At 40.6% G+C, this 25,922-nt stretch overlaps 1 protein-coding gene across 7 annotated transcripts in view; it reads right to left on the bottom strand.

Annotated features, from left to right (window-relative positions):
* TTC23 (tetratricopeptide repeat domain 23) overlaps positions 1–25,922 on the bottom strand; it is a 105,062-nt gene that overhangs the window by 48,072 nt on the left and 31,068 nt on the right. For all 7 annotated transcript variants that reach the window (XM_086711434.1, XM_086711433.1, XM_086711436.1 and 4 more), the window contains 3 exons: positions 24,249–24,399; positions 23,932–24,057; positions 3,368–3,545 (listed from right to left, as the gene is read on the bottom strand). In XM_086711434.1, coding sequence (XP_086567560.1) covers positions 3,368–3,545; positions 23,932–24,057; positions 24,249–24,399 — 455 coding nt within the window. The remainder of the gene's footprint in view (positions 1–3,367; positions 3,546–23,931; positions 24,058–24,248; positions 24,400–25,922) is intronic.

The raw sequence follows: 25,922 nt of genomic DNA, 5'->3' as shown, positions 1-25,922 counted from the left end.
CTGCTTGGGATTCTCTCTCTCTCCCTTTCTCTCTGCCCCTCCCCTGCTCAAGTTCTCCCTCTCAAAATAAATTAACAACAACAAAAAAGAATATTCAGGATTATTGTTACCAACAAAAAATGGCATGCCCATTGAGTGTTCCTGCACTCAGTAAATGGGCCCACCAGCAGCACAGTGACCTTAGCTAGAAACCCGGCATAACACTAGACTGCTCCACCTCCTTCACTCCCCCACTCCCACACCCATTGTTTCTACTCTCCAAGCATCTCTCAAGTCTGTCCACGTTCTTTATTTCCATGTCACTACCTGAGTCGAGGTGTCATCACCCCCTACCTAGCCTGCTGCTGCCATCTCCTGAGTGACCTCCCTGCTTCTCTCTCTCCCATCCAGTCCACTCTGCATACCACATAGTGACCCTTCTAGAATGATAATCTCATGATGTCAATCTATCTGCTTGGAAACACTGAACTGCCTTTAGGGTGAAGCTCAAATTCCTCGGCATGACTTTCAACATCCTGCTTGAAGACACCCATTGACCACCTTCACCATTCCCACTGCCCAGGCACAGGGGATTTCTTGTAGTTCCCTGAACGTCGAGCTACATCTCACCTTCAGACCTTTGCACACACTCTTCCCTCTGCCTGGGCCGGCCTTCCTCACCTCTCAGTACTTTGGGAAACAGGGACCTATGTTTATTACCTTTGCTACCTCACATCTCACTCACCATACAATCTGATTTCTGCCTCATCATTGCCCCATTTCCCTCGACAAAGTCATCAGAGAAAGAAAAAGATAACAAAGGAAAGGAAAGCAAAGAGAGAAATGTTAAAAATCTTGTGTAGCACTATATATCAGGCACTGTGCTAAGCACTTTATGAATATTAACTCATTTATTCTCCCAACAGCTCTATGTCCTTCACAATAGCACATGGTATTAAAGGACACAGAAAATACAGCTTTCACTTTTCCTCATGTTTTTTTCTGCCAAATTTGTCTTTGCTTTCTTTGCCAGGTTATCTTTCTTGACTTGACCAATGAACACTGAAGTTACTCAAGGCTCTGTCATGTCCTTGTCTCTTCTCACTCAATAACCCCCTCACTCCCAGGGTGATCTCATCCTTTCCCAAGGCAATTACTGCATACAAGTAGATGACTTCCTGACCCATTTTCTGAGCTCTAGTCCTGATTATCTAATTGACTAGATGGCATTTCCACCTATATGCCTCGCGGGCACCTCAGACTCGCCATTGAAACCTGAGCTCACCATCTCTCCATCACCTGTCACTCCTGCTCCCCCACTGTAACTGGCACAAACATCCACACAGTTGTTCAGACTGGAAACTCAGGAGTCATCATTGATTCTTCCCTATTCCTTCTTTTCTCCACATCCAATCAATCTCCATATCTCATCAATTAGGTCTCCTACATCTTTGTCAAACCATCTGCTTCTCTGCATCCTTACTATCATCGTCCGTGTCCAAGGTGCCATCAACTTCCGCCTTTGCTACTTTGATAGTCTCCTAACTGGTCTACCTATGTTCTTGGCACATCTTCCTTGATCCATTCTCCTACACATCAGCCAGAACAATCTTTCTAAAAAATACTGGGTTTGAATCTGGGTTATGCCATTTTATAGGCATGGAGGGTATGCCTGGGCATATCCCTCAACCTTTCTTATTCTTGACTTCCTTATCTATAAATGGGAAATAAAAATATGTCACAGGGTGACAGTAATTAAGAGAGAAAATCCAGATAGAGTGACAGAATGGGACATTCTAATAAACTGTGGATGGGCTATAAATGGTCAAACTTAAAAAGGAAATAACAATATGGAACTCTTAGTCCCAGATTGTTGCATCTCATTTGAAATAACAAGAATGAGTTCAGTCTATATTTTAAAACTTTAATAGGGAAAAATTCTGGGAAAACAATTTAACATGGGCTTTTAGGAGATGATGAATATAAGAACATCAAACTCATTGTGATGGTTAATTTTATGTGTCAACTTGGCTAGGCCATGGTGCCCAGTTTTTAAGTCAAACACCAGTCTAGATGTTGCTGTGAATGTATTTTTAACATTTACATTGGACTTGGAGTAAAGGAGATTGCCCTCAACGATGTGAATGGGCCTTATACAATCAGTAGAATGCCTAAAGAGCAAAATGCTGGGGTTTCCTGGAGATGAAGGAATTCTTCTATTTTTCTTTTCAAATTTTTATTTAAATTCTACTTAATTAACATACACTGCAATATTGGTTTCAGGAGTAGAATTCAGTGATTCATCACTTACATATAACACCCAGTGCTCATCATAACTAGTGCCCTCTTTACTGCCCATCACCCATCAAGCACATCTCCCATCCACCTCCCTCCATCAACCTTCAGTTTGTTCTGAAATCTCTTTAAGAGTCTCTTTCAGTTGCTTGGGTGACTCAATAAGTTTAGCGTCCAACTCTTGATTTCGGCTCACGTCATGATCTCATGGTCGTGAGATTGAGCCCCACTCCAGGCTCTGTGCTGGGCATGGAGTCTGTTTAAGATTCTCTCTCTCTCTCTCTCTCTCTCTCTCTCTGCCCTCCCCCCGCTTGCTCACATGGGTGCATGTGTGCTCTCTTTCTCTCAAAAAATAAAAATTAAAAAAGTCTTTTATGGTTTATTTCCCTCTCTTTTCTTTCCACCTCCCCCAATATGTTCATCTGTTTTGTTTCTTAAATTCCACATATAAGTGATAGAGAAGAAGGAATTCTGCCTCAAGACTATAACAGAGATCCTGCCTGAGTTTTCAGTCAGCCTGCCTACCTTATGGATTTTGGACTTGTCAGCCCCCACAATTGTGTCAGCCAATTCTCTAAAATCAATTTCTTTATTTCTTTCTATGTATGTATCCTATTGGTTCTGTTTCTCTGTAGAACCCCGATTGACACACTCACACAGGAATCCTATGATGACAAAGTATATCAGCAGCTAATAAATGACAACCCCAAGCAGCTTCAGGTGAATATTTTAGAGTACAGTAGAAAAAAACCCTCATCAGCTTGATAACATAAGCTCTAAATGGATAAACATGAAAGGATAAAGAACTTCAGGAAATAAGACTTGACTTATGCCCCTAATAAGAGAAAAGCCATCTTCAGGGAGTCTTAGGCTGTGTGAGGACCATGCACCTGGTAACAGTGGACCAGTGTCCCACACTCATCCACTTGGTCATCTATATGAAGATGTTTGTTGAACATTTACTCCAGGACAAGTGTTCTACATATCCAGAGCAAATAACAAAACCAGGCATTCTTAGAGCTGCTGTTCCACTTGTGTCTATGAGAAGTACTGAGTCCAGAAGAGCTTTGGTGGCCAGTATGTTCTGGCTTACCTGTAGAAAATGGTTGATGGATGCGTCATGAACTCCCAGGGCTCGCTCTACACCTGCCAATTCCTTCAATATTGGTACACATTCAAGACTTTTTTCACCTCGACTGATCTCAGTGTATTCTAAAGCCTCTTGATAGTGGGGCAGGGCTTCTTTTGATTTCTTCTGACTTTGATACATCCTAAAAAATCATCAGAGACATCATTTTTAAATAATGAAATAGAAGACACATAGGTGGGAAAAAAGCGATCTGGTGGTTAGGATTTGGCTCTCTGACCCCTGTTGTCAGGTTCATTTCCTAGCCAGCTAAGTTTCTGTTTTTCCCAGGAGCCCACAGGGCATAGTGGTCAGGAGGATGGACTTCAGAATAACCAAGAATTTTCAGATCCTGGCTCTACTACCTATTAGATGTGTGAATTTCCAGTTGCTTTACCTCTTCCTCATCTCTAAGTTAAGAATAATAACAATGCCTCCTTTACTGGGCTATAATGAAGATTAAATTAGTCAACACTCATAAAAATGCCCAGAATGGTCTCTGACATATAGTAGGTGCCATGCAGGTGTTGGTTTAAAAAACATAAAATACTTAAAAAAAATTTGTTGTCAAGTTAGCTAACATACAGCGTATACAGTGTGCTCTTGGCTTCAGGAGTAGATTCCCATGATTCATCGCTTACATACAACACTCAGGGCTCATCCCAACAAGTGCCCTCCTCAATGCCCATCTCCCATTTTTCCCTTTCTCCTGTACCTCACCATCAACCCTCAGTTTGTTCTCTGCATTTAAGAGTCTCTTATGGTTTGACTCCTTCTCTGTTTGACACTATTTTTTCCCCTTCTCCTCCCCTAATGGTCTTCTGTTAAGTTTCTCAAATTCCACATATAAGTGAAAACATTTGATATCTGTCTTTCTCTGAGTGACTTATTTCACTTAGCATAATACCCTCCAGTTCCATCTACATCACTGCAATGAGAGGATTTCATTCTTTCTCATTGCCAAGCAGTATTCCATTGTATATACAAATCATATTTTCTTTATCCATTCATCAGTTGACGGACATTTGGGCTCTTTCCATGACTTGGCTATAAAATCATAAAATACTTAACAAAACAATAATAACAACCATAAAGGATGCCAAGATGCTGATAACTGATCTGTTGAGAAATTACAGAAATTTTCCAGTATTGGTGAGGGTATAAAGCACTCTCTTTAACTGTTAGAAAGAATATAATTTGAGCATAAACATCTCTATATCAAAATTATATATATATATATGTATGTATACAAAAGCACACACATATTTCTGCTAATTGCACTTTTAGTAGTTTATCTTGAAGAGATACTCTGGCAGGGCAAGAAAATATGTATAAGAATGTTTACCTAAGCACTCTTTGTAATAGTGGAAAAGTACAAAGCACTTAAAATATACCAATAGGAGATCATTCAAGCAGATTACAGTAAGCATATCTATACTGTAGAATGCCACATAGCCATTAAAGTTAACGTTGATCCATATTTACCAACATAGAAGTATAAAAGTATAAGTATAAAAGGCAGAATACAAAAAATGCTTTCTATAATATCCTATGCAGGTGAAAATGTTATATCTAATCTATATGTACATATACGCATAAAAAGATATCTAAATGGACACTAAAATGTTACCATTCAATAGTTATCTGGAAGGAGTTGGTTGTGAGTGATTTTACCTGTCTTGTTTATGCTTTCTAAATTTCCCAAATTATCTTCTATAAAATTGTATTACTGGGGTGCCTGGATGACTTAGTTCAGTGTCTGACTTAGGCTCAGGTCATGATCTTGAGGTTCATGAGTTCGAGCCCTGCGTTGGGCTCTGGGCTAATAGCTCAGAGCCTGGAGCTTGCTTCAGATTCTATGTGTGTGTCTCTCTCTCTGCCCATCCCCTGATCATGATCTGTCTGTTTGTCTCTCTTTCTCTCTCTCTCTCAAGAATAAATAAACATTAAAAAATTTTTAAATTGTGGGGTGCCTGGGTGGCTCAGTTGGTTAAGCGTCCAACTTTGGCTCAGGTCATGATCTCAACTTCAGCTCAGGTCATGACCTCACGGTTCCTGAGTTCGAGCCCTGCATCGGGCTCTGTGCTCACAGCTCGGAGCCTGGAGCCTACTTCGGGTTCTGTGTCCCCCTCTCTCTCTGCCCCATCCCCACTCATGCTCTGTCTCTGTCTTAAAAGTAAATGAAACATTAAAAAAATTTAAATTGTATTACATCAGAATTTTATTGTATTTACATTTATTGTATTTACATCAGAATTATATTGTACTTACATCAGAAAAATGTTAATCAAAAAATTGTAAGTAAAGGTGGTGTTGGGAAAAGATTCTTTAGCTTCTTGGGATAAAACTCTGTCACGTAAAAAATATATATCTGTCTATTTTGTTTAGCAAACACAATAGTAGACATTTAAAAACAACCTTCTCTAAAATATTTGCTAAGAAATAGACACTTTCTTCATGCATGGAAAAATTTTACATGTAAGATTCATTATGAAAGGCACCAACCCTTTCTACATTACCCTTTACCCTAGCATCTTTACTACAAAAAGGCCTTATAATTCCCAGCTGCCCATGGGTAAACTGAGACATAATATGAGCACATGACTAGGAAACCACACACACACACACACACGCGCGTGTGCGCGCGCACACACACACACACACACAAATATATAGGTCTTGTTTTTAACTCAGTTACTGGACATTTTGCACAACTATTTTTGCTCTGTAATAAATTTCAAAGAAATTGATTGATAGAAGATGCTGTTCAGATCTACGCTTCCGATGGCAACAGTGAAATAAAATGCTGATGGAATAGCTTATGAACTTGGATGTGTTCTACAAATGGGAAGAAGTTGAAACACAGGAGATGGTCAGGGATATGTTCCTGGACCAAGTCGGGTCCAGGTTCCAGCTTGCAGCAACTCTTAATCTTAGAAAGGAAGAGATTAGTAGGCGACCTAGTAATACTGGGCTTGTCTTCTGACTCTTACTGAACTTTGGATGTAGTGAGCAATAATTAGCATTGTAAGTATCATAGTTTGTTTTTGAAGAGAAAGCCCACTTGCATCTTTGGTGACAGAACAAGGCTTTGAAACATATGGCTGATAACAAATCACTTAGCCCAAAAATGAGATTCCTGGTAGACAACTGAAAACAGGAGGCAGCAAACTGTGGCCTGTGCACCAAATCTGCTCACTGTCTTTTTTTGTAAATAAAGTTTTATTGGCACACAGCCACACCCACTTGTTTACACATTGCCCATGGCTGCTGTAGCACTATAATGGTGGAGCTGAGTAGCTGCAATGCAGTGGATACCAAAAAGCCTGAAATATTTACTGTGTGGGCCTTTACAGAAGAAGTTTGCCAAAGTCGGGTCTAGAATCCAGAGAAAGCTACATACTTCCAAAATGACTTCAGATTTTTTCCATCTAATTTAACCTTGAGAACTCCAACAATGCCACAGATATTTGAGCAAAGGGGGAAAAAAATCACCTTCTTCCTTTCTCATGTTCATAGGTGATGAAACATGTGCCAAGGAAATAAAGAATGGATTTTTTGTTTCCAAGGCTGCTGTAAAAATCATGGAAGGGTAATGAAGCAAATACAAAGTATTTGTAATACAAGATGATTTCGTCTGAGCAAAAGTTTTAAAGGAAAGCAAAATTCAAAGCTTAGTAATCAAGCTTACAAATGCAAAAAAATATATAGAAAAGTAAACAATAACAAGGCATAAGTGAACTCATACAATACAATTTTTCCTTTCCCAAGATAGAACACTAAAGAAAAGTATTTGAGAGTTTGTAATGGTGGAGAACAGGGACAATTTGCTCTTCCTTTTTACCATTAACCTATTAATCTCTTAGCCAAAAGCACAGCCTATCACCCCAGGTTAACACCACGTCACTTTTTCAGGTATCAGAAAGTGATCTTTCAAATACCAGACTCTTGGAGAAAATTTTATAAAAAGAGGGACACAGGGACTGCCTAGGTGGCTCAGTCAGTTAAGTGTCTCACTTTGGCTCAGGTCATGATCTCACGGTTTGGGGGTTCAAGCCCCACATTGGGCTCTGTGCTGACAGCATGGAGCCTGGAGCTTGCTTCAGATTCTGTGTCTCCCTCTCTCTCTGCCCCTCTCCTGCTCACACACACACACACACACACACACTCTCTCTCTCTCTCTCTCTCTCAAAAATAAATAAACATTAAAAATATTAAAAAAAAAAAAAAGAAGGACTCAAGATGAGAGGCAGGATAGTCAGTTACAAGTGCTGCAGCAGGAGTAGAAAACCCCAAGCATAGTTTGAGCATTGTTAGTGATGAGGCCACACAACCCTGGGCAAGAACAAAACATCTCTGAACCTTGGTTTCCTCATCTCAACACTGGTGTCCAATAGGGTTGTTGTGAGAACCCAAGAAGATGTCTAAAATGCTCTGCAAACTGAAGCAAGTTGTATAGATTGGCATTAAATGCCTATACATCGTCATACCTTTCACTCCTTCCCCTCCCAACTGGTAGTCTATACGGAACTGAGTGCCACGGCCTTGGGCCGTTCTCCTGTTGAAACAGGCTCAACTGTGGTCTCACACCCACCCGCAGAAGATTTTGGAAAGTCCAAATAATAAGGATAATTAGTCAAACTCATGTGCCAGTGTGGAAGGCATTTTCTTATCCAGCTAAGCTTTTAAAAATGTTGAGGATATTTTATTATAAGAATAATACGTATCCGTCATTTAAAAAAAAGAGATAGAAAAATAAAAATAAAAACTATACAATCACGACATCCAAAGATGAATACTGTACACCTTGATACACACCTTTCCAGATGATTTTCCACACATATTTTTTAAAAGAATCATAATGTTTTATAACCTGTTTCTGTCACTTAATCACATATCACAATGTGGCAATGAATGTTCTAGCCTCATTCTGGTGGTCGAGTGGTGTCATACACTTCACTGGCCACTTTATTTACTCATTGCTCAGCACAGACATTCCTTGGAGGACATTTGGGTGGTTTATGCCTTTTGACTGTTATGAACATTGTGTACAAGTTTTTATGTGGATGCGTATTTTCATTTCCTTTGGGTATTTACCTAGAATTGAAATTATTGCATCATATTGTAGTTCTATATGGAAACTTTTGAGGAAATGATGCTATTTTCCAAAGTAGCTGCACCATTTTATATTTCCACCAGCAGTATGTAGGGGTTCCAATGTTTCCACATCCTTGCTAGCACTTGTTACTATCTTTATTATTATTATAGCCACTATCCTAGTGAGTGTGAAGTGGTATCTCACTGTAGTTTTGATATGCATTTCCTTGATGATTAATGACGATGAACATCTCTTTATGTGCTTATTGACCATTTGTATATCTTCCTTGGAGAAATGGCTATTTGGAAACTTTGCTTGTCTTTAAATTGGGTTGTCTTGTTATTGTTGTTGTAGGAGTTGTTTATTTATTCTGGATGCAGGTCCCTCACCAGAAATATGATTTGTAAAAATTTTCCAGAAACCATTTTTGTATTCCAGAAACCATTTTTTATTTTCCAGAAACCATTTTATATTCCCACCAGCAGTATGTAAGGGTTCCAATCATCAAGTGAAAAAGGGCAGCCACAAATAACCTAACCTTATGCCTAAAGGAGCTAGAAAAGGAACCACAAGCAAAACTTAAAACCAGCAGAAGGAAGGACATAATAAAGATTAGAACAGAAATAAATGATATAGAAACTAAAAAAACACAACAGAACTAATCGACGAAACTAAGAACTTGTTCTTTGAGAAAAATCAATAAAATTGATAAACCTCTAGTCAGACTTACCAAGAAAAAAAGAGAAAGGACTCAAATAAATAAAATCACAATTGAGAAAGGAGAAATAATCACCAATGCCACAGAGATACTAACAATTCTAAGAGAATATTATGCAAAACTATATGCCCACAAACTGGACAACCTGGAAGAAATGGATAAATTCCTAGATACATATAAACTACCAAAACTGAAACAGGAAGAAATAGAACATTTGAACAGACCAATAACCAGCAAATAAGTTGAATTAGTAATCAAAAAACTCCCAAAAACAAAAGTCCAAGGATCAGATGGCTTCACAGGTGAATTCTACCCAACACTTATTCATTTTTTAAAGTTTTATTTGTTGAGAGAGAGAGAGAGAGAGAGAGAGAGAGAGAGAGAATGAATGTATATGAGCAGGGTAGAGGCAGAAAAAGAGGGAGAGACAGAATCCCAAGCAGGATCTGTGCTGTCAGCACAGAGCTGGATGTGGGACTGGAACTCAGGAATTGTGTGTGAGATTGTGAGCTAAGCTGAAACCAAGAGTCAGATGTTTAATTGACTGAGCTACCTAGGCGCCCCAGTCTACCAAACGTTGAAAAAAGAGTTAAGGGGCGCCTGGGTGTCTCAGTAGTTTAAGCATCTGACTTGGCTCAGGTCATGATCTCACAGTTTGTGAGTTCAAGCCCCACGTCAGGCTCTGTGCAGCCTGCTTTGGATTCTTTGTCTCCCTCTCTCTGTTCCTCCTCCACTCGCACTCTGTCTCTCTCTCAAAAATAAATAAAGATTTTTTTTAATTAAAAAAAAAATAAAAAAAATTAAAAAGAGTTAATAAGTATTCTTCTCAAACTATTCCCAAAAACAGAAAAGGAAGGAAAACTTCCAAATTTATTCTATGAGGCTAGTATTACCCCGATACCAAAACCAGATAAAGACACTACTAAAAAAGAGAATCACGCCAATATTCCCGACTAACATAGATGCAAAAATCCTCAACAAAATACTAGCAAACCAAATCCAACAATACATTTAAAAAATCATTTACCATGATGAAGTGGGATTTATTCCTGGGCTGCAAGGGTGGTTCAATATTTGCAAATCAATCAACACTGTACAACCTATCAATAGGAAGAAGGATAAGAACCATATGAACATTTCAATAGATGCCAAAAATGCATTTGACAAAGTACAACATCTACTCCTAATAAAAACCCTCAACAAAATAGGTTTAGAGGGAGCATATCTCAACATAATAAAGGCCATATATGAAAACTCCACAGCTAACATTATCCTTAATGGAGAAAAACTGAGAGTTTTCTTGCTAAGGTCAGGAAAAAGACAAGGATGTCCACTATCACCACTTTTTTACTCAACACAGCACTGGAAGTCCTAGCCACAGTAATCAGACAACAAAAAGAAATAAAAGGGATCCAAATCAGTAAGGAAGAAGTAACACTTTCACTATCTGCAGGTGACATGATACAATATACAGAAAACCAAAAGACTCCACCAAAAAAACCCATTAGAACTGACAAGTGAATTCAGTAAAGTCACAGGATACAAAATCAATGTCAAGAAATCTGTTGTATTTCTATACACCAATAATGAAGCAGCAGAAAGAGAAATTAAGAAAACAGTCCCATTCATGACTGCACCAAAGAGAATAAGATACTAGGAATAAACCTCACCAAAGAGGTGAAAGACTTGTGCTCTGAAAACTATAAAATACTGATGAAAGAAATTGAAGACAACACAAAGAAATGGAAAGACATCCCATGTTCATGGATTGGAAGAACAAATATTGCTAAAATGTCTATACTACCCAAAGCAATCTATGTATTTAATGCAGTCCCCATCAAAATACCAACAGCATGTTTCACAGAACTAGAACAAACTATCCTAAAATTTGTTTGAAACCACAAAAGACCCCAAATAGCCAAAGCAATCTTGAAAAAGCAAAGCAAAACTGGAGGCATCACAATTCCAGACTTAAAGGTACATTACAAAGCTGTAGTAATCAAAACAGTATGGTAATGGCACAAAAATAGACACCATAGATCAGTGGAGCAGAATAGAAAACCCAGAAATAAACCCACAACTACATGGTCAAATAATCTTCAACAAAATGAGAAAGAATATCCAATGGAAAACAAGATCATCCCTTCAGCCAATGTTGTTAGGAAACTGGACCACAACATGCAAAAGAATGAAACTGGACCACTTTCTTACCCCATACATAAAAATAAATTCAAAAATGATTTAAAGATCTGTATGTGAGATCTGAAACCATAAAAATCCTAGAGGATAACATAGGCAGTAACTACTTTGATATTAGTCAAAGCAACTTCTTTCTAGAGATGTCTCCTGAGGCAAGGGAAACAAAAGCAAAAATAAACTATTGGGACTGCATTAAAATAAAAAGCTTCTGCATAGTGAAGAAAATAATCAACAAAACTAAAGGGCAACTTACAGAATGGGAGAAGATATTTGCAAATGACATATCCAATAAAGGGTTAGTATCCAAAATATATAAAGAACTTATAAAAGTCAACACCCCGCCAGTTACAAAATGGGCAGAAGATATAAACAGACATTTCTCCAAAGAAAACACACAGATAGACAACAGACATGTAAAAAGATGTTCATCATCACTCACCATCAGGGAAATACACATCAAAACTACAATGAGCTATGACTTCACACCTGTCAGAATGGCTACACTCAACAACACAAGGAACAACAGGTGTTTGGTGAGAATGTGAAGAAACCCCTGTGCACTGTTGGTGGGAATGCAAACTGGTGCAGCCACTCTGGAAAATAGTATGGAGGTTCCTCAAAAAGTTAAAAATAGAAGTACCCTACTATCCAGCAATCACACTACTGGGTATTTACCCAAAGAATACAAAACACTAATTCAAAGAGATACATGCACCCCTATGTTTATGGTAGCATTAATTACAATAGCCAAATTATGGAAGCAACCCGTGTCCACTGATTGATGAATGTGGTATATATGTACAATGGAATATTATTCAACTATAAAAAAGAATGAAATCTGGCCATTTGCAATGACATGGATGGAGCTAGAGAATATAATGAAAATGCTAAGCAAACTAAGTCAAAGACAAATATCAAAATAGGACTTAACTCATATGTAAAATTTAAGAAACAAAACAAATGAGCAAAGGGGAAAAAGAGAGAGAGGGAGAGAAAAATCAGGAAACAGACTCTTGGGGTGCCTGTCTGGTTCAGTAAGTAGAACACGTGATTCTTGGTTTCGAGGTTGTAAGTTCCAACCCCAAGGTGGGTGTAGAGATTACTTTAAAAAGCCTTAAAAACATTTTTTCAATTAAAAAAAAAAGACTTTTAATTAGAACAAACCAATGCTTACCAGAGGGGAGGAGGTGGGTGATGGGTGAAATAGGTGATGGGGATTTAGGAGTGCACTTGTTATGATGAGCACCAGGTGACATATGGAAGTATTGAATCACTATATTGTACACCTGAAGCTAATAAAACACTTTTAAAAAAGGCAAAGAAAAAAAAAAGGGGGGGGGGAAGCATGTCACAAAAGGCCACACATTGTATGATCCCATGTATATGAAATGTCCCAAACAGGCAAATCCACAGAGAGAAAGTAGATTAGTAGTTTTCAGGGGCTGGGGGAACATGGTAATAGAGACTGCTAATGGGATGAAAAAGTGAAAACGACTGTGGTTTGTTAATATACTGAAAACCACCGAACTGTGTATTTCAGTTGGGTGAGTTGTATGGTATGTTAGTTATGGCTCACTAAATCTGCTATTTAAAAAAGTTTGTGTGGGGCACCTGAGTGGCTCAGTTGGTTAAGCGTCTGACCCTAGGTTTCAGCTCAGGTCATAATCTCACAGTTTCATGAGTGGAGCCCCGAGTCTGGCTCTGTGCAGGCAACACAGAGCCTCCATGGGATTCTCTCTTCCTCTCTCTCTGCTCCTCCCCTGCTCACGCCATCTCTGTCTCTCTCAAAATAAATAAATAAACTTAAAAAAAATTTAAAAGTTTGTGAACATTTCAAAGCAAAACTAAATACAGATAAGGTTTAGTGGTACCCATAAAATTAGTAATTTTCGTTTAAAATAATTGTAATAATGTTAAACAAAAACCAAAATACTTTTCTCTTAATATTGTCTTTGAGCCATTTTGAACCAGCACAAACCAGGTCAGAAAAGGATGTGTGCTTTGGCTTTAAATTGGTCCCACGTGATTAGGCGATCCTACCCAACTGTTTTTAGGGCTGAAGGATTAGGAGAGCAGAGAATGTTGTGGGTCCTCCTGCACCTGACCCCTCAGCAATGGGCATCCCCCAGAGGAGGCCATAAATTGGACTTGGGACACTGAGCTACTGGCCTCACTCTCTATTCTTTCAGAGCTGTAAGCTTGTTTCCTGATGAGCTCCAATGCCTGGGTCTCCTGGGGGAATGCCTCGGTCTACGAAAATTATAATCCTAATGAGAAAGCAGGAAATTCATGGAGGGAAAAGCCACATAAAATTATTCTTAATGGAATCTTCTGGCAAATCAATTACTCTGTAAGTTTATTTTTTTTTAAGTTTATTTATTTTGAGAGAGAGAGAGAGAGAGAGAGCGAGCGAGCAGGAGACAGAAGATCCGAAGTAGGCTCTGTGCTGACAGCAGAGAGCCCAATGTGGGACTCAAACTCACGAACCGCGAGATCATGACCTGGGCCAAAGTTGGACGGTTAACCGACTCAGCCACCCAGGCACCTCACTTTCTAAGTTTAAATATGTTAATGTATTTCCTGTTATGATGTCTGCAAGTATGCAGACATGGAAGAATCAAGAAATTGGTGATAAACCCAAAATCTTTTTCCTTTGGCTGATTGTTTCAAGCCAATAAGCTGTGGTCGAGGAAATTACCTTGAGTGCTGGTGAGTTATAGAAGCAGGGTAAGTTCTATACAGCTCCCTAAGTTACCCGGATGTGCAGAATTCAGAGTGTGTCAAAGATGGGTGAGAATAGAAAGGCCAATCCCCTAGCTGAGTGCTGCCCCCCTGCCCAGCCGTCCGGGGCATGGGTTTGGGGCCCTGGTCCCACACAAAGGAGCCCAAACTGCTGCCAGCAGGGCCTGGCTCTGCACCCACAGACTCCTGCTCCTTCTCTCTGTGCCCACGTTCTGACAGACACCTGCTCGAGGTGGCCATTGGGAGTTTCAGTCCAGCCCACGCTCTGCTGGATGAGCTGTTGTGCTTGGACACAAAGCTATGTTTGCCTGGAAGAAAGGGCACCTTTCCCAATTCTCACAAAGGCTCTGTCCACTCACCTAACTGCACAAAGGTGGCACAGAGGTGACGGTGGCTCTCCTGGGACCTGAGTTTTTCAGGACTTGATGAGTTCAGATTACCCTTGAGCATCATCTAAACCTTCCCATCTAGCTTCCCTGATGCCATCCTCCTTTGCGTCAAGTGTACCTTTCAACTCTGGGTGTTCGCTGGGCCATTCTATCTGGAATGTTCTCTTCTTTCTTCCATCTCTGCCTGGCAAACTTCCATTAATCTTTCTGACTACCATTCCTCTTTTTAGTTTTAGCTTAACAGTCTCCTCCTTTAGGAAGCCTTCCCTGACACACCATTTAAGGTGACACTCACTCTCATGGGGCAGGCAAGTGCAGGGTGCGCACCCAAGAGTGAGTGCCTCCTTAAATGGTGTGGCTTGGGCACCTGGCTTTCTCATCTTAACCCCTGCTCTGTTCCCTGACACCCCAGGCTGGGTTGGGTGCCTCAGTGAACACCTGACTGTGCTCCCACGGAACTATGAACCTTCCCTGCTGGGGAAACATCTCTCAGGTTCTATTATAACTGCCTGGCAACTCAGCCGCTGGGATCTGTGAAGGCAGGGTCCAAGCCCGCCTCATTCATCTTGGCATCCCAGCACCTTGCACAGTGTCTGACAGTAGCCATATGATCCCCAGGAAGTCCAAGGTCATTCTGAGGGGAAGGTTTGCCTTAGTAGTGTGAGGTGACCAAGATGGCGGCAGGCTGGGCGGGGCTTCCATGGCTGCCTGATAGAAGGAGGGAGGATAAGCTGCAGAGGGAGGAAGGGAGGGAGGGAAGAACAACCTACAAATACAAATCCATTAGCTTAGAAGACTCTGAGGCTATAGTTCATACCTTAATTTTCATGGCTTCCAGAATAAGTTTTAGTGAAAAAAATCTTCAAAAAGAGAACATGTTTTCATATTGACTTGGTAGCCAAAATATTGTAGACTATTGAGCTAATTAAGGGTGGAGCAAGTTGTTGAAATTTTATAAAAGGTGGAATAAAAGGAACCTTGTAAAAACCTATTAGGGCCTGAACTGTTTCCTCCCACCCAGATTCCTACATTCGAGTCCTCACCTCCAGTGACTTTACTTGGGACTAAGGTTGTTGCAGATGTAATTAGTTAAATTAAGATGTCATACTAGGGGCGCCTGGGTGGCTCAGTCAGTTAAGCGTCCAATTTCAGCTCGAGTCATGATCTCACGGCTCGTGAGTGAGTTCAAGCCCCCCATCAGGCTCTGTGCTGACAGCTGGGAGCCTGGAGCCTGCTTTGGATTCTGTGTCTCCCTCTCTCTCTGCCCCTCCCCCACTCACACTCTCTCTCTTTTTCTCAAAAATGAACATTAAAAACATTTTTTAAAAAAGATGTCATACTAGAGTAGGTAGACCCCCTAATCCAATGTGACTCGTATCCTTACAAAAAGGAGGAGTTTGGACACAAAGACACATAGAGGGGGGCAGTCCATGTGAAGATGAAGGCAAGATTGGGGTGATGCATCTATAAGCCAAGGAACACCAGAGATTGCCAGGAACCCACCAGAAGCTGGGAGAGAGGCCCAGACCAGATTCTCCCTCACAGCCCCCAGAAGGAACCTGCACGGCCAATACTTTTATCTCAGACTTCCAGCCTCCAGCACTGTGAGAGAAGAACTTACTGTGGTTCACGTCACCTAGTGGGTGGTACTTTGTTATGGTAGCCCTTGCAAACCAATATGGAACCCCTACTGGCCAACTCTAGGCCTGGAGGTTTTCCTTCCCTTAGACCCCTAATACAAACACTGGGTATACGTATACTTACCCAGAGTGGCTACTTAGATATGGGAGCACCATTTTTTTTTTTTTTTTTAATCACACTGTGCTCACATCTGACTTTCTATTACCTCCCTGCCTGGAAATTTGAGTATCTGCTGAGAAGGAGACCCGGAAGCAGGCAAATTCAGCAGGAACAAACACATGACTTTCACTGGCCATGGTTTTGCCTTTGATACAAGAACATCCAAATGAAAGCACAGCCCACGAATCCCATGACAACCAGCAAGCTGCACTTAGCAGGGTGCCCGCCCTGAAGGGCCATAGTCACACATGAGGATCCATTCTTGAAGGCGACCTGTTGCCATTTCTGAATGCTCTAAATTGAAAAGATTTTTGTCAGCCTATTATTGGCCTCAAATTTCAAACTACTGAATTCTTTAGACCCTGAGTCCTTCTTTCTCTTGTAGCTAAAATGACTTACCTCCTCACTTAGATCATCCACAGGGGGAAAAATTAGATCCCTCATACAATGTACACAAAAGTTCTAGGTGGATTAGAGGCCTAAATTCAAAAAGCAAAACTTTGATATGTTTAAAAAATATATAAGAAAAAGTAATTCCACGATTTTGGGTAGGGAAGGATTTTTTTTTAAACTAAGCTTCACACCCAGCGTGGAACACTGGTTCAATGCAGGGCTTGAACTCATGACCCATAGATCAAGACCTGAGCTGAAACCAAGAGCTGGACACTCAACTGACTGAGCCATCCAGGTGCCCCTGTAGGAGGGATTTTTTTAAACAAGACAAAAAATATAAATTAGAACAGAAAACATGAAACAATTTAGAAACAGAAAAAATTTAGTCATCTTACAAATAAAAACTCCTGCGTATCAAAAGTCAACATTAAAGAAAGTGAAAAGCCTGAAGTACACACTGGGAGAACACACAATATACGTAAGTAGCAAATAATTGGTTGTCAGAAATATGAAGAATGTCTAAAAATTAATAAAAAAAAAACAGCCCAATTTAAAAATGAGCAAAAGACATGAATAGACAATTCACAGAATAGGAATTCCAAATGTCTAGTATACATGTGAAAAGATGGTCAACCTCACTATTAAGGAAATGCAATTAAAGAAACCATATGATTGGCACATATAAAAAGTTTGACTGTATCAAGTGTTGGCAAGGATGTGGAGTAATGGGAATTTCCATGTCCTACTGGTGAGAATATAGGTTGGCATTTGCAGCGGGCGGGGGTGTGTGTGCCTGGGTGGCTCAGTTGATTAAGCGTCCGATCTGACTCTTGATTTCAGCTCAGGTCATGATTTCATGGTTCATGAGGTCAAGCCCCATGTTGGGGCTGACAGCTCAGAGCCTGTTTGAGATTCCCCCTCTCTCTTTCTCTCTCTGCCCCTCCTCTTTGTGCATTAGCTCTCTCTCTCTCTCAAAATAAATAAATAAACTTAAAAAAAAATAAGTTGGCATTTGGCAAACCTGGTAAAGTTGAGGACATGGGTATTTGTCAAGTAAGCAATTCCACTCCTGGGCGTAGACCTCAGAGATAATCTTGAACGTGTGCCCAGAGAGACATGTATAAGAGTGATGAGGCAAATCGTATTTACACAGTGGAAAAATTGGAATTTCATCCCACCAATTTACATGTTCACCCTCATGAGCACTGATGATTGAGTTAGGGGAAAGTCAGACGGATAAAACACAATACGTGGGTTTAAAATGAAGAGACTAGAGAAACACCTATCAGCTGACATGGGTACATCTCAAAAATACAAAAGTACAAATGTAATGGGGGAAAAGCAAGCTACAGAAGGAAATATACATATAAAATTTTAAAAATGAGGGGCCCCTGGGTGGCTCAGTTGGTTAAGCGTCTGACTCTTGGTTTCAGCTCAAGTCATGATCTCACGGTTTGTGAATTTGAGCCCCCTCCCATCCACCCCCCATCAGGCTCCACGATGACAGTGCAGAGACTACTTAGGATTGTCTCTCTTTCCCTCTCTCTGCCCCTTTCCCTGCTCATTCTCTCTCTGTCTGTCTCTCTCTCTCAAAATAAATAAACATTTTAAAAAATAAAATAAAAAATAAAAATGAGAAATCATATTGTATATTTTCCTGGTTATACATGCTTTCAGAATGAAAAACACTAAATCAAGCACAACAATTGCCTGTAGTGTGGGGGGAAGAAAACAGGATTAGGAAGAACACAGAAGAACTCCATGTATCTGAAACATCCTATTTTTTTTTTTTAATTTTTTTTTCAACGTTTATTTATTTTTGGGACAGAGAGAGACAGAGCATGAACGGGGGAGGGGCAGAGAGAGAGGGAGACACAGAATCGGAAACAGGCTCCAGGCTCTGAGCCATCAGCCCAGAGCCCGATGCGGGGCTCGAACTCACGGACCGCGAGATCGTGACCTGGCTGAAGTCGGACGCTTAACCGACTGCGCCACCCAGGCGCCCCAGAAACATCCTATTTTAAGCTTGGTTAGTGTGTAGGGAAGCATTTGCATAGCAATATCTATACTTTTATCCTGTTAAAAAGATGAACAGATGCAACCCGCTTTTGTTTAGTGCTTGCAAAGAATGGAGCAGGGTCCAGGCCTCGCACCTTGGAGTTTTGCTGCCAGCACTCGGGGTCCTGGAGTTCGTACAACCACCACAAATGGAGGCTTATCAAGCTAATGTCCCTACGATGATCAGCCTTCTGGAGCTCACTGAGCTCCAGAAAATACAATTACTTTGGCTTCACAATATATTTAACAAAAAAGGGGCGGAGGGAGGGGTACTATACCAGGAAATACCTAAACGATAGCCTTACCTCCATCGCCAAATCACTGAAAGCATCAATTTCAAGTAATCTTGTCTGTCTGCATTTGCTCAAGTGTAATGTTTGGGATGGCAACATTTTCTCTTTTCCGTTTCTATCTGCCTGCAGGGAATGCTTTGAGGATTTATTGTCTAGCATGCCCATAATATGTTTAGGCAGCTTTAGGAAACACCAGACAGATGAAAAGATAGAGAGTTTTGAACAACAGAATGTGGCAGTATGTTAATCTGGCAGGGCCACAACTCCAACCACAACATATTTTATTGAATGAAAATACATCCACAGGAATTCTACAGAGCACGTAAGGAGTTTCAGATGAGCCTCAGAAGATCTCCTAGGGTTGGAGACTTGTTGTAGCAGGCAATAAACAAATGCAATCTCTTTGGTATTACTAAGACAATGGAGAGTTTCCTTTTAAAAGCTCTGGAATTTGGGGTGCTCAAACTGGGTGGCTCAGTTGGTTAAGAGTCCGACTCTTGATTTTGGCTGTGGTCATAATTCACTGTTTATGAGATCAAGCCCTGCATGGGGTTCTGCGCTGATTGCACAGAGCGTCCTTGGGATTCTCTCTCTGCCTCACCCCTGCTCGAGTGCGTTCTCTCTCTCTGTCTCTCTTTCTCTCTCTCTCTCTCTCTCTCTCTCTCTCCCTCTCTCAAAATAAACATTTTTTTAAAAGAAATCTCTGAAATTTAGCAAGAATACAGAGCAACAGTGAACAGCAAGTCTCGGTGGGAATATTGCTGATAAGCGAAATCTGAGGAAAAATCAATCCTGCAAGAGGCCAAGTGGGATTTTCTAGAGTCACAGGGAGAAAAGGCTTTCATGAGACTCTCCCTCTCTACCCTCTGGCACACACAACAAAGGTTTTGCTCTGCAGAGTGTACTCTCAGGTCTCTGTTTTGCACTAGGGAACGTGATCTGTGCCACGGGGAGGAGCCCAGACGCCAGAGTTTGGTAGACCTGGCTCTCCTCTGCCAGTCCCAGCTGTGTGACCCTGGGAAATGACCTCCCCTCTCTCAGCCCCATGTGGTTCATTTGAGAATGGGACTACCGAGCATGCCCAGCACACAGGACTTCGGCACTTTGCCAGAGCCTGGCACGGAAGGTGGTCAAGTGTTAGTAGCTGGTGTGGTTGTTTAAAATCCTCAGTATTATTTGTAGTTGTTTAAGGAAATGTGTATTACAGGCATATAGTGTTAGAAATGGAAAGACAAGAATATGGTACTCTGAAATGTAAAGCTGTAGGGGATTCAAGAAACAGAAAGCAGATCAAGTATATGAAGGTAGTAATGTGTTCTGTGTGCTTTTCTGCTTCTCCGCATTAAAAGAAACCCCGACTTTTCAAAAATCAGAGTTTGTGTTCAGAGTTGTGTAAGTTGTGTAAGTTCAGAGCATTTCTTTAATCAAAGGAACATAGGATGGAGAAGAGCATCAGAAAAAAAGTAAATGATTTCTTTCTTGTTAAACAAGCATAAGGCATGCCAGGCAAATAGTGTCCCATGGAAGGAGCTGCCAGGACAAACCTCTCCTCTGGAGAAGAGCAGGGCATTTCCCGGAGGAGGAAAGGAAGAGGCAGGGCTCTGAATACACGAGCATTTGTCAGAGCTTTTATATCCAGAAAATAAATGTAGAGAAGGTGATTCTTTTTTTAAACTTTTTTTTTAACATTTATTTTATTTTCTAGAGAGAGACAGAGTAAGAGTGGGGAGGGGCAGAGAAAGAGAGGGAGACAGAATCTGAAGCAGGCTCCAGGCTCTGAGCTGTTAGCACAGAGCCCAACGCGGGGCTCAAAATCACGAGCCTTAAGATCATGACCTGAGCTGAAGTTGGACGCTTAACCCACTGAGTCACCCAGGTGCCCCGAGAAGGGACTTCTTTAAAGAAACACATCTACAGACATACAGCTTAGACACCAAGGACCTCCAGGTCATGTATTAATGAAAAAAAAAAAGCTAAGTTCTGAAAGCAACAGATTTGTAGATTACTGAGTTGAGCACTCGAGGATCTAAAAGCAAGAAAGGAAGGGCTATCACCAAAGTACAAAGTGGAGCCTGCTTGGGATTCTCTCTTTCCCTCTCTCTCTCTGCCCGCCCCCCCCCCCCCCCACTCATGCTGTCTGTCTCTCTCAAAATAAATAGATAAAAACTTAAAAAACTTAAAAAAATAAAGCCCACACTGTTGACTACACCACGTCACCTTCCTTAGATATAGAGGAAATGTCCTGTCGATACTCTAGTTTTCACAGTGCACCTGAGAGCCAGTTCAACACAGCAATGCCAGGCCAAGTGCTCCAAAGAAGACTCCAAAGATGTCATGTCGCACAGTCCAAGGGAAAGCCTGGACAGGTCACACATTCTGGAGCAGCAGTAACCGGCAACAGAAAATAATTCTTAACACAGGGGAAGAGTTCGCCCATGTTCACCACTGAGTTTCTGTATCACATTTAGAAAAACAAATCTGCACAGAGGAGCATGATTTGGATTCACTCTCCAAAGTTAATGAAAAGTTAGTGAATGGAGTAGTTCTGGCACAGAGGAGGGCAGGTAGAAGGGAAAGCTTCAGCCCACAGTGAGGGAGAGAAGGCAGAGAGCATGAGTCACCAGGCAGCATTTATCTGTCAGCCCGAGGAGAAAAGAACTGGCTTGGCCTGATGGGCACCATAAAAGGCGAGGCAGAAGGAGGAAGAGGATACATGAAAGATGCCCTTTTAAGAGGCACATAAATCCCACGAGAGCTGTCTGAGAAATTATCCTGGCCTTCGACCACCAAGACCTTGTAAAAGAAAAGGCCTCTGTGGTTGTGAGTGTAACTGCGGAAATGTACGAAAGCAAAGCCACGCAAATTTCTGAGGCAGACCCGTTTGGGCAAAGCATTCATAATCCAGTGAGGAAACAAAGCACAGTGATCCAATGAAAACCACACAGTTCAAACATGCAAGTTCCAGTGACTATGTCACTGTGGAGAACCTGGACGTAAAGAAGTGGCAAAGTTTAAGACAACTCAGCTAAACACAAAGTAAGTTTGTAGGCCAGCTGGGAACATGGACTCTAATTCTTGTTGGATATTCAGCACAGATGTGTACAAGGCGCGCCATCTGCCGGCAAGATTTAGTACTGCTGATTTGGAAAGAATTCTTAGAGGAGGTGCGGAATTCTGGCGGAGGATAATTTACCCTCTTTTGTAGCAACACCACTCGACATTAAGTTCTAGTAACATTAGATGCAATAAATGTCCGATATTCGACCCTTGACTTGCTTATTTCCTGTCTTACAATACAAGACAGAATATCTACTTCTAGACAGGAAGAAATTCTGGACTACCAGGCACTCCCAGTCATTACTTCCTTCCTCTTCTCATTACATAAATGGAATCATACAGTATGAATTCTTTTGGGTCTGGTTTCTTTCATTAAGTATTATGTTTGTGAGAGTCATCCGTGATGTTAGGCAAAGGAGCAGTTTGATCATTTTCTTTGTATGAATGAACAGATCACAATTTTATCTATTGTACTTTTTTAAAATTTTGTTTTAATGTTTATTTATTTTTGAGAAAGAGAAGGAGAGACAGAGTGTGAGTGGGAGAGGGGGAGAGAGAGGGAGACCCAGAATCTGAAGTAGGCTCCAGGCTCGAGCTGTCAGCATAGAGCCTGACATGGGGCTCGAACTCACAAACTGTGAAATCATGACCTGAGCTGACGTTGGACACTTAACCAACTGAGCCACCCAGGCGCCCCTATCTATTGTACTTTTCTAAAAAATATATAATTTATTGTCAAATTGGCTTACATACAACACCCAGTGCTCATCCCAACAAGTGCCTTCCTCGATGCCCATCACCCATTTATCTATAGTAGTTTTGATGAACAGTTGGGTTGTTTCCAATTCTTGGCTATTATAAATAATGTAGCTTTGGACATTCTTGGCCATTTCTTTTGATGAACATATGTGTGCATTTGTGTTATATTTAGGAGTGATACTGCTGTGTCACAGAGTAGGCAAATATTCAAATTTAGAAGATGAAGCCAAACCATTTTCTAAAGTAGTCATACCAAATACATTCTAAACTACAACATATGAGAAACCATGTAAGAGCATGACATCCTTACCAACACTTGATATTATCAGTCCTTTTAAAAAATTAGCCATTCTAGTGGAGATGTAGTAGTATCTTCTGATTTTAATTTTAATTTCCCTGATGACTGATGAAATGGAACATTTAGGATGTTTATTAGCTATGTGGGCGTGTGTGTGTGTGTGTGTGTGTGTGTGTGTGTGTGAAGTCTCTTGCCTGCTTTTCTATTCTGTTGTCTGTCTTTGTTTTATTGATATATAGGAGTTTTTTTTACAGATTCTAGATATAAGTCCTTTGCCAGTTATGTGTATGACAAATATCTTCTTCCTCTCTGTGGTATGAAATATATGGTGATTTAAATACAGAGGAGGGGGTTCAGGAGAGCAGGCAAGAAATAGAAAGTCAAAGGAGTGACATCAGAACTCTAGGACCCAGGAGTGAATGTATAATTTCATCACATGTATGTAATTGCACTATCTATCTATCTATCTATCTATCTATCTATCTATCTATCTATCTATCTACATGTGTGTATATGTATATGTATATATAATTGCATCAACGATGTATGTGCCTTGGTTGTGGATGCTCTGATATGACCATGGTCCTCTTTTGCTTCTGGACAGTGGCCATGGAGAAGCCATGGACACAGCATCATGGGAGAAGCTCCTTCTGCCTGAAAGCAGGCAGGTTCTCTGCCAGAACCTCCTGCCATCATGTATTCAAAACACCCTAAACCGGAAACTTACTGTGCAAATGACAATTTGATCCGTGCTTGAATTTCTATCCATTCCTCCTTTACAATCCTTCCACATTGCAGCAGCTCCTTTGCAAGTGTCTCTGCCTTTGTCAAATTCTCGGAAGCTTCTTTAAACCTGAGTTGTGTTCAGGAAACGTCACACATAGTTCTAGATTCTGGGACCCCAGTTCTTGGGACATCCTTGGCTCTTAAACTTCCCATCACCCTTTCAGAGTCATCTGTCAGCTTTTGATTTGGCCTTGAAAAATTAAACGTAGGCATTATGAATGGCATTTCTACGTGTAAATATTAGAAGCAAAAGGATACTTTTGAAGGGAGAGTAAGGCTCTCCCCATGGTATGGAATAGCTCAATCGAACACTTGAAAACATCTGTATTGTCGTTATAGGGAGGCACGATGGAGTTGGTGAGGATTTCTTTGGCTTTTTCTGCATGTTGTTTTGCTTGCAGGGACAGTCCTGTGGACAAAGGAAAAGAGGTCTCAGTTTCTCTTTCATGTCAGCAGGGCACATGACCATAATGATCTATGGCCAGGAAATAAAATTAGGTCTCCTCCACAGACTGTCAAGTGACACATAGAGATATATCAGGGCAGCATGAAATATTGTCCTGAGTGTAAAAACCAAAGCAGTGGCTTACACCTAGTACTCAAGATAAATCTCCCCCAAATGGTCTTTCTAGAAATTAAACAGCATGAGCGGGAATTGAACAACTTTGAAACCTCACCAATATCAGATATGAAATATATTCTAAATAATTATAAGAAAACAAACGGAATGCAAGGACTATAGCATTCTGGGCAGGAAATAAGATATTCATGAATTTTCATTCTGGCTGTGTGACAGCAATCTTCATACTAAAAATTCTGAAGCTTCTGCTTATCCATCTATAATCATAACTTTAGAGGGTTATTTTAACATAATAAAAATACAATGATATCTAAAAACACTTTACAGATACAATTCCAATGACAGAATGGGCTAATGTGCTACAATCTTATTCCTATAAATTTGTTGGCTAATATGACAACATGGGACAACATCAAGGAAAATAATCTCTACCAAGAACGAATTCCCCACTGTGTTCCAGTGTTCTTCCATGGGCTTATTAATATGTAGTAAGGGTGGCAAGGGGGGTTGCCAGTTAGGTTTCAGGGCTTTTCACTTCTCCATACTCCCAACCATTTTCCCCCACACTGACGTCCTTCATTCTATCCACATCTATACACCCCGGTCTTTTTTTTTTTTTTTTTTTTTTTTTTATGAAAGTGTATCTCAGAATCTCTAGGAAGCTGCCAAAATACAAAATTAATGCTGTTCTGATGTCTATAAAATGGAAGAATATACTTTCTGATGGAGAAATTCCAAGGTATGTCCTTCATGTGGGAACTCTTATAGATTGTCTAATTTTTTTAAAGTACATATTTAATCAACCTACCAGTGATTTTTTAGTGCCAATTACACATGCAATATTACAAAAGTTAGTGGTGCATTGTATTTCTTAAAAATTTTATTTATTTATTTTGAGAGAGAGTACATGAGCAGGAGAAAGGCAGAGAGAGAGGGAGAGAGAGAATCCTAAGTACTCTCCATGCTCAGCACGGAGTCCTATGAGGCTGGCTCTCCTGACCTTGAGATCACGACCTGAGCCAAAATCAAGAGTCAGACACTTAATTGAGTCACCCAGGTACCCGCTCTCACTTTAACTTGAGAAAGAAAGACTATCATGCAAAAAGGTAGCAGCCTATGGAAGAAAAGCATTATTTGAAATCCCAGATGCCAGGTCACTGGTGCTGGCATCCAAAACCCTACTAACATTATAAGTTGGATAAGTTGTTTCATCTCATTTGTCTCCTCTGGATCTAAAAATATAGGAGGGGGTTCTGGGGTTTGAACTAGATAATCTCCAGGGTCCCCTCTGGCTCTAAAAATCTTTGATCTAACAAGTGGGACCAGTTAATAATCAGATTTGACCAAATTCA

The sequence above is a fragment of the Puma concolor genome, chromosome B3 (assembly GCF_028749965.1).
Source record: "Puma concolor isolate L17-30 chromosome B3, mPumCon1.1.hap2, whole genome shotgun sequence".
In the NCBI taxonomy this organism is placed as follows: domain Eukaryota; kingdom Metazoa; phylum Chordata; class Mammalia; order Carnivora; family Felidae; genus Puma; species Puma concolor.
Note: the sequence above shows the minus strand (reverse complement) of the source record. Positions and strands in the feature narration are given on the sequence as shown.